Source organism: Silurus aristotelis (assembly GCF_946808225.1).
Source record: "Silurus aristotelis genome assembly, chromosome: 3".
Taxonomy (NCBI): domain Eukaryota; kingdom Metazoa; phylum Chordata; class Actinopteri; order Siluriformes; family Siluridae; genus Silurus; species Silurus aristotelis.
In genome coordinates, this window is record NC_139576.1 from 21,156,400 (window position 1) to 21,175,264 (window position 18,865).

Here is an 18,865-nt window from a genome sequence, read left to right on the forward strand (position 1 = left end):
ACTATTTAATTACACATTTATTTATTCTATTTATTTACTTCTATTTCATAAATGTAATTTGTGGCAATTTAATTGACTACTCAGTTCAATCAATATAATAAAGTGTATTGCATTGATTTAATGTATTTTATTTTTATTACATTTTAAATATTATTTTATATAATATTTAACCAAGCGGGCATTTTATTTAAAATTGTTTAAAAAATGTAAACTGTTTAAATGTTGATGATCACAAATATTAATAACAATAAAAAATAAACTGCGTTAATAAATAACGACAATCAATTTTATGTTTTGCATTTCAAACTATGAGATTTCTTTTGTAATGAAATATCTCCAGCAAAGTAATGTTTTCACTCATAATTCATTTACATTTTTGTCATTTTGGGTTCATTGTTCTGGTTTTGCAGATCCTTTTGTGCTTCCATCTCTATAGCTTTTCTTTCTTCCCTTTCTTTTTCACAGGGTTCCAGCTCTTTGTTTTGCTGGAACTGGGCCTCAATTTCAGCAGGGTCGATGTAGGTGTAGAAATAAGCCATGATCGAAAAGATTATACACACTGCTACTAACAGAGATGCAAACAGCACATACTCTGCCCACTGTGAAAGCAACACACAAAAAACACACTTATGTCAAATACATTACAAGTAATAAACCAAATTATAAATCCTAACTTAGAATAAATATAAAATATGAATTGAATATTAAATATTTCATAGTTTACTGCACATTACTGCATTTATTTTACTGGATACAACACCTTGTCAGGAAGCTTTGCTAGCTCTGCCACAATCAACACAATGAAGTTGCCCACAGCCACAGTGAAGAGCCAGCCAGCCTGCAGTACTGCCTTCATGTTGCTAGGAGCCTGCAGAGTGAGGGAACGCTTCAGTATATACCCCATAATGTTTTTTTTACAACCAGATGAAGCTACAGCTACTTTGTGACTTTTTAATGGTACAGAAGAAAACATGAAGGTCTTCATTTGAACGTTTTTTGTTTAGACACCTACAGTATATTTTGTGAATACTTTGATTTATCCAGACTATTATTTAAAAACAAGAATAATAATTTGTGATTGTACCTGCGAGTATGAGAATTCCAGGCCGGTGACGGAAAACACCACTTCACCTGCAGTGATGAGGAAATACTGAGGGATCTGAAGAGCCATGTGCACAGAATTGGGCTGAATATCTTCCACTGTCACTACAGAGCCACCACACTACACACAGACCATAAATACACAAGTTATTTTACATAAGCCTGGTAATATTTGGCACAAGTAATGTTTATAAATAATATGCATTTTTTTTTACTGTTTAGAAGAACAAAGTGTTTCGCAACAGGCTTTAATCAAGGATTTTCTTTTTGCACATTTTGCCATCAGAACATTTGTTTACACCACAACCTATTTATAGCTCAGACCCCAGCAGTGTAACTCAGACCCCAGCAGTGTAATAATTCACAGGGCTGTGAATTATTGAAAATGTAATTCAAAACATTCGGTTTCAAGAACAAAACTGTATTAAAATACCAGTACTGTATGGAAAAAGCAAAGTAACAAGGAGAAGGAAATACATTTTTTAACTATTTTCTAGACCTACTTGTGACAGTCAAGTGTATGGCATCACTAGAATAAATGCATTCATATACACATTTATATGAGTTCCTATATTCCCCTGATTTTGATGTTTTATGTGAACATTAATGAAAGCTCTTGACATCTCAAAAGAAGCTCTTGACATGTATATCTGCATGATCTGCAACATGAACTGCACTGTTATCATATGAACTCTGTAGTCCGATTACAGTTTTCTTGTGGACTGCTTTAGAAGGGTCTGTGTTTATTATTGTGTTCACATATGCATAAATGATGAGTCACTCATCTAAAACCACTTGGAGTAATAAGTGGACCAAATGTGTAAAGGGTGTCAAATATATAAATAAACCCAATGTGCATAGGGAGTACACTTCAGAATCATTTAAGAATAAGAAACATGATAACATACATTTACAGTCCAGTTTAGTGTGCTAGGGATAAGGAAGGTGTAAGCTCCTCCAAACCCAAACTGTGTAGAGAACTGACAAGACTGTGCGCCGTCAGTGATGGTGAACATCCGCCTGATGGGAAAAAATACCCAACATGAGATTTCCTGTACCAATAACATTTATATTTCTATATAGATTTTCCAACATCAGAAAATTGAACAGATGAACTTACGACCCCTGTGAAAACAGTGCGTTTTGTGAAACAGCAGATGGTTTAATGAATCCAACATTTGAAACATTCAGTCCTGTACTCCCACCATTTACAAATCTGTTAAAAAAGAAAAGTAAAAAAATAAATTGCACAGAACACAATACATAAAAAATTAAATAGTCTTGTATCATGTAGGTAATGGCCTTATGGATATAAAAATTTTATGAATAAGCTGAATTAATACAAAACTTCTATAACCTGACTGCATTGTTGCCTTGCTCTGGTTTGGAGAGTAGATCTTGTGTCTGGGAGAGTGAAAGAGAGAGAAAGAGAGAGGGGGGGGGGGGTGAGCGGCGAAGATTTTAATTTCTTTTTTATTTAGAATTCCCACCAACCATATGCATAAGAAAGTAAATGTTTTGAAAGCAATGCATATGAAAGAAATGTCATTATGATAGTAATAATGCTCTTTTAATAGGCTATTTATATTTATATTTATCGACTGATGTGGATTTTACCGATACCAATAGCTAAGTTGGATCGTACTTGTTGATAACCAATTAATCAACCGATAGTTAACAAACACTCCATAAAATAGTACTTAACTTAATTAAAAAAAAACATACTGATTCATTAAAATATGCTAAAGGAAATACATATAAATATATATTAATTAATAAATATAATTATATAATTAATAAATAATAAATGTATTAGGTGTAATAACAAACAACACGTGGCATCAGCGATTCGCCTCTAGAGGCCGCTCTCGTAATGACAGCGGACAGGAAGCCAGAAAAACTATCGCAATGGATTTTTGCATTTGTACTTCGACCTTTATTAATAACTAAGATACCTTTTTGTTTGAAAGCTGACCTTTATTATCAAAACCAGATATGATATGAGTAAAAAATATATGTTTAAAATTACATTTTCACAATATGTCTCTGACATTGTGGGCCATAGTTTGGGGATCCCTGATTTAGGGATCTCATGAATAAAAGTAAAGCAATTATTTAATTATTACCAGATACATGGAATCAGGATCAGAGGGGATGATGAGGGTCTGACGTTCTCCCAAACCAAGGGTGAAGGCTTTAGTAATCACAGGATTTGTGTTCAAAGAGACTGTAATGTTTGTACTATCAAATGTCATGTAGTCCTCCAAGGCCTGTAGTGGGCATAAAGAAGAGTGTCAGTCTGTTTTTTATACTATATGGGCAAAAGTATTTGGGCTACAATTTCCCCTCACTGAAACTAAGACTAGCACTGTTACATCATTGCAATGCCCATGTGTACAAAATGTGAGGTCCATGCAGACATAGCTGGAGTGAAAGAACTCAAGTAACCTGCACAGAGCCCTGTCCCTAATTTTACTGAGCACATCTGAGATGAATTGGAACACGTAGCACTAGGTCTCCTTGCATGACATCAATGCCGAACCTCATTAATTGGACAAATTTATACAGCCAGACTCAAATTTCTAATAGAAATTCCAACCATAAGACTGGAAGCTAAAAATTATGGTTTTGGACTGCACATTTATGCTTTTGATGGTTGGGGTCCACATACCTTTTACCATATACTATATTGTATAGTGTGTGTGTGTGTGTGTGTGTGTGTGTGTGTGTGTGTGTGTGTGTGTGTGTGTGTGTGTGTGTGTTTCTGCAATGCTCATGGTTTTGGACTGCACATTTATGCTTTTGATGGTTGGGGTCCACATACCTTTTACCATATACTATATTGTATAGTGTGTGTGTGTGTGTGTGTGTGTGTGTGTGTGTGTGTGTGTGTGTGTGTGTGTGTGTGTGTGTGTGTGTGTGTGTGTGTGTGTGATGTGCTATACCTGCATGGATCCGAGCAGAACAGGTGTATTGGGAGGGATGCTGACTTGGAGCTGCGCATTTGAAGAATTTGCCATGTTCACTACCTTCAGCTGACTTTGTATAGAGGATGGGAAAACTGGCAGTGTTTTCTAAATATATATTAAAATTATATAAGCATGGTTTTTAAAAACGCGAAACACACTGGAGTTGTTTTTAAGTACAAGACATCCAACACAAAGCTTGCATCAACTCAGTACTTGCTAATGGCTGTCAGTTTAACACTCACATCAATCTGAATCTGGACCAGAGCTGCAGACACAAAAGCCATGGCAGCTAATAACATCCCAACGGTCATTCTCTTCAAAGGGCTGTGGGAAAAGTTCAAAAATTTACAATATACAGGCCAAAAGCTAAAACGCAACATTAACTAGGTAAATTCTACATTCGTTAAAACTACTTTTGACATGCACACTTGGATTCTTGTGAATTCTTAAATAAACCGAGCTTATGTGCTTAATAAAGCCTGTGTGGTTAATGTTTGTGTTAGCATTAGTAGTTAACGAAGACTGATATCCCTTTTACAAATGATTCACTCAAAGGAATTCTGTGCTTTGTTTTCTCTGTGAGAACCCTTCAATGTTCTGTGTACAACCCTACAACAAAAAGTTCCCTTTCCAGAAAAAGTAAACCATTGGCCATTAACGATAATAAGAATTCCTTTAAAAAGTGTACATTACACTATTACATTATATTATTAGTTTGAAGACAAGGCTCTTACGTGAAGTTGAAGCCACACTTCCTGATGAGGGGATACACAATTCTGTCCATGATGGGCACCAGTGTGAGAATCAAAATAGGGTTCACAGTCTGCACAGGAAAAAGAAACTCATAACAATATATCATGCATTCAGCGCAGTCACACCGTGTTCAAGTCTGATACAAAAATCAGCACTTACTTGCATCTGGTCTGGCTGCAGAATCAGTGTTCCCTGTAGAAACAAACAACAATAAAACATTGTCATTTAATGCTATAAAATGTAATACAGCTCCAGTATTTTATGATCTAAAGTTAGCTCTATGAGTCTATACATTAAATGGGAAATATTTATTTAAACAACTCACAAAGGTCCCATCCATGGTGGTGGCTTGGAGAGTCCAACGTGATCCCTATGGACCAAATCACACGTGCAATACTTTTAAGAGTTTATTAGTTTAATACACAAAGCATCATGACCAGAAGTAGAAAAGTAAAACTCTTCAATTTTCTTAAAGTACAATCAAGAAAAATCCTTAACACACATTAAGTTACTGCTTGCAAAATAGCACCATTAATCAGGATTGTGTGGGAAAATGCTAAGGCTAACTATCAACAGTTGGATTTCTCTCAAAGGTTAGCTAGCATTATAATAACTGACATAGAATTGAATGAAATTCATAAAAATTTATATAAACTAACTAATTGCCAAAAGCTAGCAGTCACAATACAGTTAGCCGTAAAAAATAACAAAGTGTACGTAGTAAAACTGATTGAGTGCAGTGATCTCATTTTTATTGTTCAATTGTTCATTTGGTACTTAGGAATTCAGATGTCTGATGATGATTTTATGTGACTAAATGAAATGATGAAATATGTGATGAAAGGGGAAATTTAGTGATAAGTTAAAACTAGTATATGTAGAAAATGTATATAGTAGTGTATTAGTATATTAAATAAAATCTCAAATAATTACAGATACTACAAACTCTGATTTAAGTAAAGTAAATAAGTGAATGCCAGTAAGGTTGTTAGTGTTACCTTTTGGTCAAATAGAGTCCAGAACATTGGGAGAGGGATATAGAGGAACAGCACTCTGAGCACCATCTTAATTTGAGCAATGAGGAGTTTCTGTAGCACACAGGGAAGAGTGTCACACAATAAACCATGTATATAAGAGAATAGTGGTGATTTTAAAGGTAATGAACAACATAATGGGGCATGAAATGAAAAGGGAGTTGAGTTCATTCCTGTAGAAGGTCCTGAAGTATTTACTACAGCATTTGAAATCAAATGTACTTTATTTATTAAAGAATCATTTGTCATACTACTTATCAGTTAATAGTTACATTTATGTTGCTTTACCTCTGACTTTAACATGCTAACACCAGAGACTTCTTACTGAAATGCTAAGTAAACATCTCACAAAAAGCCTGCTCACATTAACATTACATGTTTCAAATATTCAAATTCTGATTGCTCTGTTTATGTAGAACATCTGTAACATAATTCCCCTTTTAGTGTTACTATACCAAATGCATTAGTTGATTTAGAACAAATGCAATACCCTTTCCAAATCAGAACTGAGGAGTCAACAGAGCTCAACAGAGCATACAGCACAGTATGAAAGTAAAGAAAAGAGTAAAGGACAGAAAGGGAAATGAGGGTGAACTTACATCGTATTTCTCATTAGCCCAATCCATCCAGTGTTCTCTTTTTGGGTATTTACTGCTTCTGTGTCTAAAACGGTTCTTAATAGCAAACTAGGAAGAGAAAATAGATACTTGGTTCAACATTCACTATACAAAATCTAAATATTTAAGAATTTCTGAAACCCAGTCTTTTAAAGCTTGCAAGGAAAAGGTAATGCTAGTAGTACAAACAGAGTGATATCAAACTTACCCCAATGCATTTACACACATCCAGCATTATGTTGCCCTTGGGTGCAGCTTTAACGTACATACTACTACCAGCGATAAACACCACTGCGGAAATTCAGAACACACATGTTATAAGCCTTTTTTTATATGCTTGTTCACAAAAAAACTTCTACTCTGGAGACAACATTAACAAGATAACAATTCTTGTGAATTATCAATCAGTGCAGAATGATGCTGTGACCTCAATGATTCAGATTCTATAGGTTGCTGCCAAAAAGAAAACAAACGTTATATATTTGTTCAGTCAGACTTAGGAACTCACCCAGAGAGACCACCATAAGGGCTGCAGGAACACCAAAAGCCAGCGGATAGCATTTCTGTGTACTGTAAATACCACACTCCTGACCTGTTCGCCAGTTTGCACAAACACACAAATAACAGCAAAGTCAGTAAACTCATTTTAATGCTTATTTTGTACACCTGGGATGTGAAAGTGTTATACCTCGGAGTATGGGGGTAATGAGAGTGGAGAGGAGACTGCCAGCATTAATACACAGGTAGAATACAGAGAAGAATGTACTTCGCTGCTTTGTCTGCAAAAAAACAAATGACGGGAAAGAAGGGATGCAGTTTAATTAGTATCTACTTAAAATACAATTACAGCTTTATTAATAAGTACAGATTAAATCTTTACATAAACAGTATAAAAAGAAGGTGTGTATTAATGGTCACACCTGATGGTCCTCAAACTGATCTCCTCCAAATGCAGACACACAGGGTTTGATGCCACCTGTACCAAGAGCGATGAGGATCAGCCCTAACATAGCCAGTGTGCTACAACAGGAAAAGAAAAGTAATAAGATAAATAAATAATAGTAATAATTTACTCTAAGTAAATACTAATTAAAAAGGCTACAATGATACAAATGGTGTTAATGGGAAGCTTACACATGCACTGTCATATTATCTGGCGTGCCGTCTCTGTCACTGTCGGTGATGTCTTGAATAGCACTGACTGCCATGGTGACCTGACCGATGGCATACACAATGGACAGGTAGATGATAGTTCTGCATAGAGAACAAATTGGAAATGTTTTCACTACTGGTTGTTACATTGTCAGTTTTAATGCACCCTGGGTTTATTAACAAAGTCCCAATCCCACAAAAGGTTTAACAAGCACTCACTTAAACTTTCCCAGCCAGGAATCAGCCACAATGGCACCTAATATGGGCGTCAGGTAGCACAGTGCCACGAAAGCATGATAGATGGATGTTGCGAGATCATCGTCCCAGTGCAGGAAGTACCTGAAGTACAGTACCAGCACCGCTAGAAGAAAACACACACAATCAAATGTTCGTCTTACTATACTGTCTGAGTGACATAATTTAGAGCCCCAAACAAATGTTCCCACAAGACCACTGTAATATTTTACAGTGCATCTGGAAAGTATTTACAGCACTTCACTTTTACCACATTTTGTTATGTTACAGTCTTATTCCAAAATGGATTAAATTCAATATTTCCCTCAAAATCCTACAAACAATATCCCACAATGACAACATAAAATAGGTTTGTTAAAAATCTTTGCAAATTTATAAAAATAAATAAATAAATAAAGTAATCACATGTACATAAGTATACACAGTCTTTGCCATGGAACTCAAAATTTAGCTCAGGTGCATCCTGTTTCCACTGATCATCTTTGCGATGTTTCTACAACTAGATTGCCAAGCATCATGTCTGGAGAAAACTAGGCACCGCTCATCACCAAGCCAATACCACTTCTACAGTGAAGCATGGTGGTGGCAGCATCATGCTGTGGGGATGTTTCCCAGTCAGCGGCAGGGACTGGGAGACTAGTCAGGATTGAGGGAAATATGAAAGCAGCAATGTACAAAGACATCCTTGATGAAGTTTTCAAACACACTTCTTTGACGTTGTCATTATGGGGTATTGTTTGTAGGATTCCGAGGGAAATAATGAATTTAATCCGTTTTGGAATAGGACTGTAACATAACAAAATGTGGGAAAAGTGAAGCGCTGTGAATACTTTCCAGATGCACAACAAATCAAAGATATAAAAACAAGCCCCCTCACAGACCCACTCCTGTTTACTTATACTGCGATTTTGTGCAAGTAAATCAACAATTATTTTTGATATATTGTGATTTAATAATAAATTGTTATTATCTCTTAAAACTATATTAATTCTCCTAACTGCAATGCAGGTTTTGCAGTTCTCTTACCACGCATTCCATAGTAGGAGAATCTCTCACAGAACTCGTTGACAACGATGAAAAATATACTGACTGGATAACCACAGCATTCCACGCTCTGCTTACACACACACACACACACACACACACACACACACACACACACACACACACACACACACACACACACACACACACATTTGTACAAATATTATTTTATTGCATTTAATATGGCAATAACTTTGGCAATATAACTGTATTTTTAATGCCAACCTGCTGCATCATATATTTTTTAATTTTGCAAATTATATGTGCTCAAAAAGTAAGTGAAAGTAAAATGCCCAACACTGCTCCTGAAATCCCCCTGATCTGCACAGTTCAGTCTTTTCTCTGCTCTAAACCTGAATCTTCCTTAAAAGCAGGAAAAACTAAAAAATAAATTGTGCAGCACAGCATCTACTGTATTTCCAGGAGCAGGTTTGATAGCTTGAGTTGTAAATGAATATATGTTGCCCAGCAGATGGCAGCTCAGTCCATGAAATCTGTGGATTCTTTAAAAGATCTGCAAAAGATCTGCAGAGACTCCCTTCCATCCCAAAATTGCTGGTGAGCCAAAGATTCAATGTGCTTTCAAAACGATTGATTTTACTTACTATGTTTATGTAAATCCAAACAGTGAAGCAAACCTGATTATTTGTATAAGCACTCTATAGCTATGAAACATAAAATGCTTCCTCTTGTAATTACTTTATGTGTATAAGTTAAGCAATAAATGATGCTCCAGGTTTAATGTGTAATTTCATTTAGTGCACTTAGAATATGTCTGTAAATGATCCCTATTGCAATTTTCATCAATCATTTTTTTAATAGAAATATCAATCTGTCTACATTTATTTAGGTTAGTTTAGGTTAGTCACAGTCTTAAACATCGGAGTAAACACAATAGCCACATTAAAAAACAAAGAAAAGGAGAAAGAATATGTAAAATGAAGGAAAATGATCTACAGCATATTTATGAGAATTAGAATCTGTTCCAATAGTTTCAGCAACAGCACTGTTCTGACCTTTTTTGATTTCTTATCACCGTTCTTCTCTGTGTCTGTCAAATCAATAAAAAATGATCTACATCAGTATAAAAGCATCAAAAACATTGCAAATATTAAAATAATGAAGTCATACTGATACATAAAACAGTGATACACGGTCTTACCCAACATGGCTGCGTGTGTAACCTGCTGAGTGGCAGTGGATGTAAAGACCTGTGTGTCTTCAGAACCTGCAGTGTAAAGGTGAACCGTTTCTCATTCGATTGGACTGTGGCCCTGTTTATGAGCCCTTTTTCTAAACATACAAATACAGGCAGTGAATGAGGGAGTGAGAGATAGAATACTTTATAAATATATCTATATATTTGGATGGCTCACAAAAAAAATATATAATAAATCTCTGCAATTAAACAAATTTCAGAGATGTTTCAACTAACAAAATAAATATATCAGATGAAATAAGTGAAAGAGAAAAGAAATAAGTAAAAATAAAAGAAGGTCCAAGCTTTTGTAAAGAAAAGGTGAGGTACTTTGAAGTAATGCAAAACTAGAGAAACAGCAGTTAAAAAAAAGTTTATATCACAACACGTGTTATGGTGTTTACATGTTTTATAGAAGGCTGAACTTTTCCATAAAAACACAAAAGATATTACTGAGCTTATCAGGTCCCATGCATATTTTATCTAGTGGGTGTTGGAAGGATGAAGAAAGATTTTTCCTATCAGCTGGCCTCAGGTAAAGTAAGAGAGGGAATACAAGAGCATGAAACGGAGACAAAACCAAATGGGCAGAGAAAGTTAAATAAAGATCCACACTGTCTAATGGAAATTTTCATAATTCTGATAACAGCAACATATTTTCCAATTACTTGTCTAGAGCCCCCCACTCTGTGAACGGCCTACACCTGGCCAACAGCCTGAACAAGTACTACTGCCGCTTTGAAAGACAGTGGGACAGACCCCCTCCTACAGTTACATTCTTAGATTACCCACACAGCGCCAACTTCCCCCACACCCCTCACACCTCTCACCATCAAAGAATAAGATGTGAATAGATGTGAAAAGACTGTTTAAACATCTGAACAATCGCAAGGCTACAGGACCGGACTCTGTCTCCCCCTCCACCCTGAAAAACTGTGCCACTTAACTGTTCTCAGTGTTCACAGACATTTTTAATGCCATGTGCCAGCCTGCTTCAAGACCTCAGCAATTGTCCCAGTCCCCAAAAAGAAAAGGACATTAGACTCTCTCCTGGATCCACTACAGTACACCTACAGATACTACAGATCTCTAGACAATGCCCTCCACTTCATCCCTCAACATCTAGTCTCCCCAAGATCCTATGCCAGGAAACTGTTGATAGACTTCAGCTCTGCTCAGAGACCAGCTCTCCCTGCTGAATGTGCCTGACACTTTCCGGTGACATCTGTCGAGTCCTTCCGCTTTCTAGGCACCACCATTACCCAGGAACGCAAGTGGGAGCAGAACATAAGCTTCTTCACTATTTTGTTGGTGAACTTCTACACTGCCATCATCGAATCTATCCTCACACCTTCATCATGGTCTGGTTTGCTGCAGCTACAGTCAGAGACAAGGCCAAGCTGCAGCGTGTCATGCGCTCTGCTGAGAAGGTGATCCAGGAGCTGTACAAGACGTGCAGCCAAGACCGCAGCCGACCCTGACTCTCATCCTGGAAATTAACTCTTTTAGTCCTTCCGGTCCATTAGGACCAGGACCCACACCACAAGAACAGTTTCTTTCCCACTGCAGTTAGCCTGCTGAACACCAATGACACCCCCCTCCAAAATCTTAGTCACTTTCAATTTCATATTTTTTTCATGCAAACTCACACTTCTGTATACAATATTTATTTTATTTTAGATTGTGTACATACTTCATGTCTGAATATATGTTTGGACAGTCACTTTTTACTTTTACATACTAAATTGCACAACTTTTAACACAAATGCAAAGCTACCTTTTGTATACAGTATTTATTTAATTTATTATAGTTTATTTAAAAACTGTTTATTTAAAAACTGTCCAGAATGCAGCAGCCAGAGTTCTTACAAGGTCGAGAAAATATGACCATATAACCCCAATCTTTTCATCCCTACACTGGCTACCTGTTAAGTTTCAAATCGACTACAAACTATTGCTACTTACTTACAAAACACTAAATGGTTTAGCTTCCATGCATCTCTCCAGTCTTCTAACACACTACAATCCATCTCACTCTGAGATCTCAAAACTCTGGACTTCTAGTAGTTTCAAGAACAGCAAAGTCCAATGAAGGTGGTAGAGCATTCTCACATTTAGCTCCTAAACTTTGGAATAGTCTTCCTAACAGTGTTCAGAGCTCAGACACACTCTACCAGTTTAATCACAGATTAAAAACTTATCTTTTAAGCAAGGCCTACACATAACACATATCACATCATAACCTTGTGCTCCAGGACATCTGATCAAATGGACATTATCAACTTGTGCTTGTTAATATAATGAACAGCTTCTCTTTCTTTACCCGCCCCGAGGCATCCTGAGGTTGCGCCAGCTCCAGTCACGTCCCACCTCATGAAGATTATGGATTTTTAAAGAAGTAGATGAAGAGCTCGCGAGCAACCCGAACCATCTAGAGACGTACCAGCGCCATTTGGATTCCACTTCATGTAGAGTTTGGACATTGGACCTCTTTAAATGTGTTTAAAGGCTCTGGCATTGAGAAGCTGGTGTTGATCTCAAATGTTGAGCTATTTAATGAGTTGCTCAGTAGCTCCTGGTTCCATAACAACAACTGACTTTATAAGACTGTAGAAAGGACATTATTCACAATCTTACATTCCGGTGCTCATGTTAGTTCTCACTCTCCAGTGTTTTGTATTGTTTTTATGATTTATAATCACACTCTTGATATCACCCAAATAAGGATAAGTTCCACTTTGAGTCTGTTTTATCTCAAGGTTTCTTCCTCATAACATCTAAGAGAGTTTTTCCTTGCCACAGTCACCATGGCTGCTCATCAGGGATAAATACACATTGTTCACCTTAACTGTTAAATTCTGTAAAGCTGCTTTGAGACAATGTCTGTTGTGAAAAGCGCTATAGAAATAAACTTGACTTGACAAAGACAAATTCCTGCTCTTTGCTGAACCCTTTGCTGTACCTGGCAATAAAACTTTTTTTGATTCTAAATATTTTTCTGATTCTCACATTCAGGGTCAATGTTCAGGCAGATATGAATTTCTTACTCTAAATGCACATGGCAAAAAAAAAAAAACAACAACTAATGCTATATGTAGTTGAATAATAGACTTGTTTATGACAATCAGCAATGCGGAGAATTTAAAAGAAGCAATGCTCAAAATTACAATCAACAACTATAACACTGTCAAACTATAAATATTTTAAAATGGTAAACAAAAAACAAGAAAACAATTTTAAAATAGTAAAATTTATTTAAAACAAGCAATAGGGAACATCAGATGTACAGTAGAACAGTGACTTCCTATTAAATAGAGTGGGAAAAAAAATCACCACTGTGAATGTAAAAAGCATTTGATAAACATTTAAAGCAACACTCAATGTGGTAATGTGTCTGCTCCTTCACTGGCTCCTCTCCTCTGCTCTTTGGCAAGAAGGATCAACACCATGCTTACAGTGTATCAAACACAGCAAGCGCTCAGCTTGCTTTATATTGCACTCTGTTTCAGTATTTATACATATAATATCATGGCTTTAAGAATATCTCCAACTGAGACATTAAAGTGATTTGTGTCTGTGTGTTTGATGCCTAGGTTTCTAGCTTTCCATTATAGTTTTTTTCCCTCCTATAAAACAAAGAAAAGCTAAGCTAAAATAAAATCAAGGAGGCCAAGCAGACGGTCTAAAAGACTTTTCAAACTGACATTCTGTACATACGCTATAACAGATCTTTAAGTTAGAAATGACAAACAATGAACAAGAAACAAACAGTAATAATAATAAAAAAAACAACACTTGGCAGATGATGGGGGTATAACATGTAAAAAGTCTCCACAGGAAACAGTAAATCAGATTCCCAGTTAGAATGGGATAGAAACTAATTAAAAACTCAGATATTAGTAAACTGCTACTAATAGGGACACATGGAGCAGAATTTCTGACCACATTTTGCTGTTAAGATTTGTGTGTGAAAGCAGTCATATATGAAAAGTGAAAGACTGCATGGTTAAGATGAGTGCAGGGTGAAGCTCAGACCACAGAAGATGACGTGGGCATGCCCTGGATGCTGGCTGAGGTGGGAGTGCCACTGATGGCATTGAAGATGTGAAGGGAGTCAGGCAGGGGACTCTTTATAACATCTTCCACAGGAGAGATCTACAGGGAAAAACAATGAGAGAGAGAGAGAGAGAAAGAGAGAGAGAGAGAGCAATATTAACAAAGTATCAGAATTTAATAGCATGCTGGAATACAGAGTATCAGATTCAGAGCTGCATTACCATCCAATCTGGTCATGAAAGCAGAGGAGAAACAGAGAGAAGATCATGTTAGATATGGTCAGATTATTTTATGGGTCAGAGATGAGGTCTTCCAAAATCTAGGATTTTTTTTTCTGTTTGTAACCAGAGCTTAAACTGTAAATGTATTAACCTGTACGTCTGCTCATTTATGCATTTGATCCATTCGGACAATTAGCAGCAGCCCAGTGCATAAAATCATGTGGGTGCATGAAAGTGCTATAGTTACTGTTCACATGAAAAATATTTGATCTCTGTGAATTTCTCTGTAGCTCTGGGTATAGGTTGGACTGAGTATTTCAGAAACTGCTGATCTCATGAGATTTTCACACACAGTAGTCTCCACTGTTCCGTGTACAGTTTATACAGAATGGTGCAAAAAAACAAAACAAAAAAAACCCCAAAGTGAATGACAATATATTGGTTAGTGATGACAGGAACAACACAGTAATTCATATAATCATATAATAATGATAATCGTATAATAATAATCGGTATATAAACATACCAACACCTTTATTAGCAAAAAGGAAAGTAAAAGAAGATAATCTAACAATATAATCATGCAGATTCATTTGCCACGGGATGCAAAAAAAAGCATGCAATCCTTCTTTGTCCCACAAGTTATATTCATCATTTTTATATACAGAACATATGTGCTCAATCTTGAATGTAAGAGGGTAGGGAGAAGCACCTGACACAGCACAAGTGTGTGTTTTTATACTGTATAGCTTACCGTTTCGTGCATAATTGCAGAGAGTTCCCTGGTGAGGTCTCTGTAGTTGGCCTTCATTTCATCATGATACTCCTGCTGATCCTCTTTGATGAGTCTCTCATTAATGCCCAGCCCGTGACCGCAAGCCTCCACAAACTGCCTACATATGCCAGAGCACAAACCGCGTTACAGCTACCTCACAATTAAAGGTAATTGTTTGTCCTGAACACTTTCCAGTACTAAACCTCACACATGGTTTATCATATAATGCATAAACTCTTACCTGAACACCTCTTTGAGCTGTTTAACTTTGTTGTCAGGGTACTTCTTAGATGTCGTATCATCAAGAAAAGCTCTGGCATAGGCCAGTGGGCCAGCATTCACCTAATGCAGGGACACAGCTTGTTATATTTGTCATTTTGAAACTGATATCTCTTTAAACGAGCCGGACTGTGTACCTGTACGCTGATGCTGCCCTGTAGTTTGAGCTGGAGTTTGATCATATCCACTTCACTTGAAGCACAGAGCTGCCGCAGCTCGGCCACCTTTTTACTCATCTCATCGATAGCCACCTCGATGGGGTTCAGGTCAGTGTGGTGCTGATACATCACAGCTATCCGCTTCTTAACGTATGGAAAACAGTGTGTGGCTGTAAGAGAGGTACTGACTTAGCCATGGAGAATGAGGAATCCAGAAAACAGATTCATGACTGGAATGATGTGACTGAAAATAGTACATGATTTGTAGAAATAGCTAGATTTCATAGTATTATTTCGCATGGTAATTTGTTGCTCTTTTAGATACTTGCGTTTATCAGAATGAACAGATAAGAGTTGGACTTTGGGGGCCTGATAGATTATATAATTATAATGGCTGCTTGTTTAGCTGACACATTCAAAATCTAATCTCACTTATTAATTATTATACAGGAAACAATATTATTACAGCATGCCATTTCTGCCTGCCAGAATGCTTAGTGTTTACTTCCTACACACACCCTGCATATCCCCAAATATCATTAACAATATGCACGCCAACTACTATTAAACAAACTGCTTCTTATAACATGCCATTTGTGATGTGACTAATTTGTGGTATATATCAGCGTTTTATCATTAGTGGTTTGTTGGAGAGCAAAGCAACTGATGTAGCAGAATAGTTGGCACAAAGGGCATTTATTCTATCATTCACAAAACAGCAGCCATCAGGATTAAAAAAAAAAGCAGAAAAGACTACCAAAGACAGGCCATGATGCAAATTCAAGTCATTTTAGAACACACCAATTATAACGATGGGAAACTACTTCAAGTGTCTTTCTCGCCAGAGACGAACAAAAATGCAGCAATGCACATAGTAGCAAATAAAATTAAGTGTTGAAAAAAAGTTGACTTGTTCAGGACAGATTATAATTTGGTGTACAGATGTACCCATGGAGCGCTCTAATTTGTTATGCATGTAGCAGGTTGGTGGTAATGGTGTGACTCCGGAAAACCACTGAGAACATGTATTACATATTTTTTACATAGAAATAAACCATGTTACAAATCGACACCCAGTTGTCTTCGCTTTTTCGCCGTCCAGTTATAAAAAGGATTTCTGCTCAATGTATCTACCAAGAATCAACACCCAGTTGGGGTCATGCCATTCTAAAGGTCAAAGGCAGAGCACTGTACTTCTTGACAGGTACTGTATATATAAGTGGACAGTTGTATGTTGTGTAAACAGGATGTTGGACTTATGATTAGAAAGTCTTGAGTTCAAATCCCAGCACCGCCAATTTGCCCCTACTGGGCCCTTGAGCAAGCCCCTTAACCCTCAAATTCTCAGTTTACAAATGAAATACATGTACGTTACTCTGCATAAGAGTGTCTGCCAAATGCTCTAAATGTACACACAGGAACAAAGTCATGAATTCAGCAGTTTCATTAAATGAAAACAGCCTTTTTGCATTTTGTAGACTGATCCTTCCGTTTTCTTTTACTAATAAGATGCAGCACTAGTGGATAAACACACTGCCCCATATTCCTGCACATCTCTTTATTGAATGCTTGGTGAAAATCTACAATGCTAAAGATATTATACTGTGCAAGACTATCATACACTTTCATATAACAAATAAATGCTACCTACTGGTGAGTATAGTCCTGCGTTTGCACTGCTCCTCAATACCACCCTGCTTCTTCCCAGAAACAGTAAAGGGCATCTCAAATACAAAGCGGCGGATGTTGTGGCTTCTCTCGAATTCAGTCTTCCTCTCCACCAGCTCCTTCTCCTCTAGGAAGGGAGTGACGTGAGTCACCTGGATATATGCATACTTGGAATCCAGGTCTTTAGGATTGATCTGCACCAGAAAAAAAGAAAAAACAATAGTAACAGATCATACAAACCACAAATTCACATGCACCCACTACAGAATGTATTCATTACAGTGCTTTCTATTTGAATCACATGTCCTCACCCTTCCTGAGTCCTGGATCATCTTGACATTCTCTGCTCCAAACTTCTCTGAGTAGAGTTTGAGAAGTCGCTGAGAAATCTCTGACAGAGGGGTAAATTTGGGCTCTTTGTAAATGTATTCTTTACCATCTTCATCCTCAAAAAAGCCCTGAAAAAAAACAACAAACCCAAAAACAGACAAAGTTGTTATACTGGAAAACAATAATATTTTTTAGTTCTTGAGGTTGTTTTTTTAAACACAACAAACAACACAGTGACTAAAACTAGTCAACTAGTCACACTGCACAATGTTTGTGAAATGAATTAATTGATGTTATGCATTGAAACAAAGACAAGCAGTGGAGCACACAAATGCAGCCACAATGACCAATCGGAAATGCAACTCGTATGTATACATGCATACATTATGTATATATGCATACCTTATATATATATATATATATATATATATATATATATATATATATATATATATATATATATATATATATATATATATATATATATACATACACACACACACACACACACACACACACACTTTGTGTTTTTCCCTTATATATAATCTTAGCAACCCCAGTCAAAAATATTAATGAATGAATTATTGAAAGAAGTGACAGATGCACATTACTATTATCAAATCAATATAAAACCTGCAAGGTTTACTTCACTTATTAAAAAAAGACTAAAGACTGTTGCTATGCAGGCATTTGAGAGCAGTGAGAATTCTAATAATGAGAGTACTCTGTAGGTACAAATGCTGATATTATTCACAGAGCAAATCTTAGGCTTGTAGAAAAAGCATAAAGTTTGAAAAATAAATGATGCATTCTGTCCTTCCTCTCAAAGCAAAATACAACAATGAGAGACTTGTAATAAGGTAGTGAAGTACAGCACTCTTAACACAGACAACTAGTACCAGGACTTACCGCTGCCTTTAGCACACAAGCAGAGAGAGATTACAACAATAATTAGAGTTAAGATAATATGTTCAATACTGGACAAAGAGAAATTACATTCTTAAAAAAATATTTTTGTTGTCATTGATTTTGCTATTTGTAACTTTCAATAAAGACTGAATGTCGTTTAAGCTTTTATGTAGAGAGTTCCTTACTTGTCCAAAGAAGGCCACCCTGAAGTAAGTTCCCAGAAGCCGCTTTCCGGTATGCATCACCTCTGAGACTTTACTGTATGCACGGTGAAGTGTCTCATATAGATGAGCCAGTTTCTGTGAAATCCAAAGCAGGTGAATACATTAATAAACAGCATAGCAAT

General features: G+C 36.6%; 2 protein-coding genes across 9 annotated transcripts in view; both read right to left on the reverse strand.

The window, feature by feature from the left end:
* Nucleotides 1-348: 348 nt before the first annotated feature.
* On the reverse strand, nucleotides 349-11,000 carry slc15a1a (solute carrier family 15 member 1a). Its single transcript, XM_083536785.1, has 23 exons — nucleotides 10,088-11,000; nucleotides 9,942-9,976; nucleotides 8,908-8,995; nucleotides 7,846-7,987; nucleotides 7,609-7,728; nucleotides 7,395-7,494; nucleotides 7,163-7,253; nucleotides 6,983-7,066; nucleotides 6,683-6,765; nucleotides 6,457-6,543; nucleotides 5,822-5,911; nucleotides 5,149-5,193; nucleotides 4,983-5,015; nucleotides 4,805-4,893; nucleotides 4,313-4,394; nucleotides 4,047-4,175; nucleotides 3,228-3,371; nucleotides 2,459-2,505; nucleotides 2,222-2,317; nucleotides 2,010-2,121; nucleotides 1,085-1,222; nucleotides 761-868; nucleotides 349-599 (listed from the first exon to the last, which is right to left on the reverse strand). Exons 1-23 carry the CDS (start codon nucleotides 10,092-10,094, stop codon nucleotides 369-371), a joined length of 2,181 nt encoding a protein of 726 aa, XP_083392911.1. The 5' UTR covers nucleotides 10,095-11,000; the 3' UTR covers nucleotides 349-368.
* A 2,357-nt stretch (nucleotides 11,001-13,357) lies between these two features.
* The window catches only part of LOC310723554 (dedicator of cytokinesis protein 9), an 80,548-nt gene continuing 75,040 nt past the window's right edge, over nucleotides 13,358-18,865 (reverse strand). For all 8 annotated transcript variants that reach the window (XM_083536766.1, XM_083536767.1, XM_083536769.1 and 5 more), the window contains exons 47-53: nucleotides 18,705-18,818; nucleotides 17,592-17,738; nucleotides 17,264-17,474; nucleotides 15,592-15,782; nucleotides 15,417-15,517; nucleotides 15,155-15,293; nucleotides 13,358-14,278 (exon numbers count right to left, since the gene is read on the reverse strand). In XM_083536766.1, the coding sequence (XP_083392892.1) occupies nucleotides 14,153-14,278; nucleotides 15,155-15,293; nucleotides 15,417-15,517; nucleotides 15,592-15,782; nucleotides 17,264-17,474; nucleotides 17,592-17,738; nucleotides 18,705-18,818 (1,029 nt within the window). In that variant the 3' untranslated portion in view covers nucleotides 13,358-14,152. The remainder of the gene's footprint in view (nucleotides 14,279-15,154; nucleotides 15,294-15,416; nucleotides 15,518-15,591; nucleotides 15,783-17,263; nucleotides 17,475-17,591; nucleotides 17,739-18,704; nucleotides 18,819-18,865) is intronic.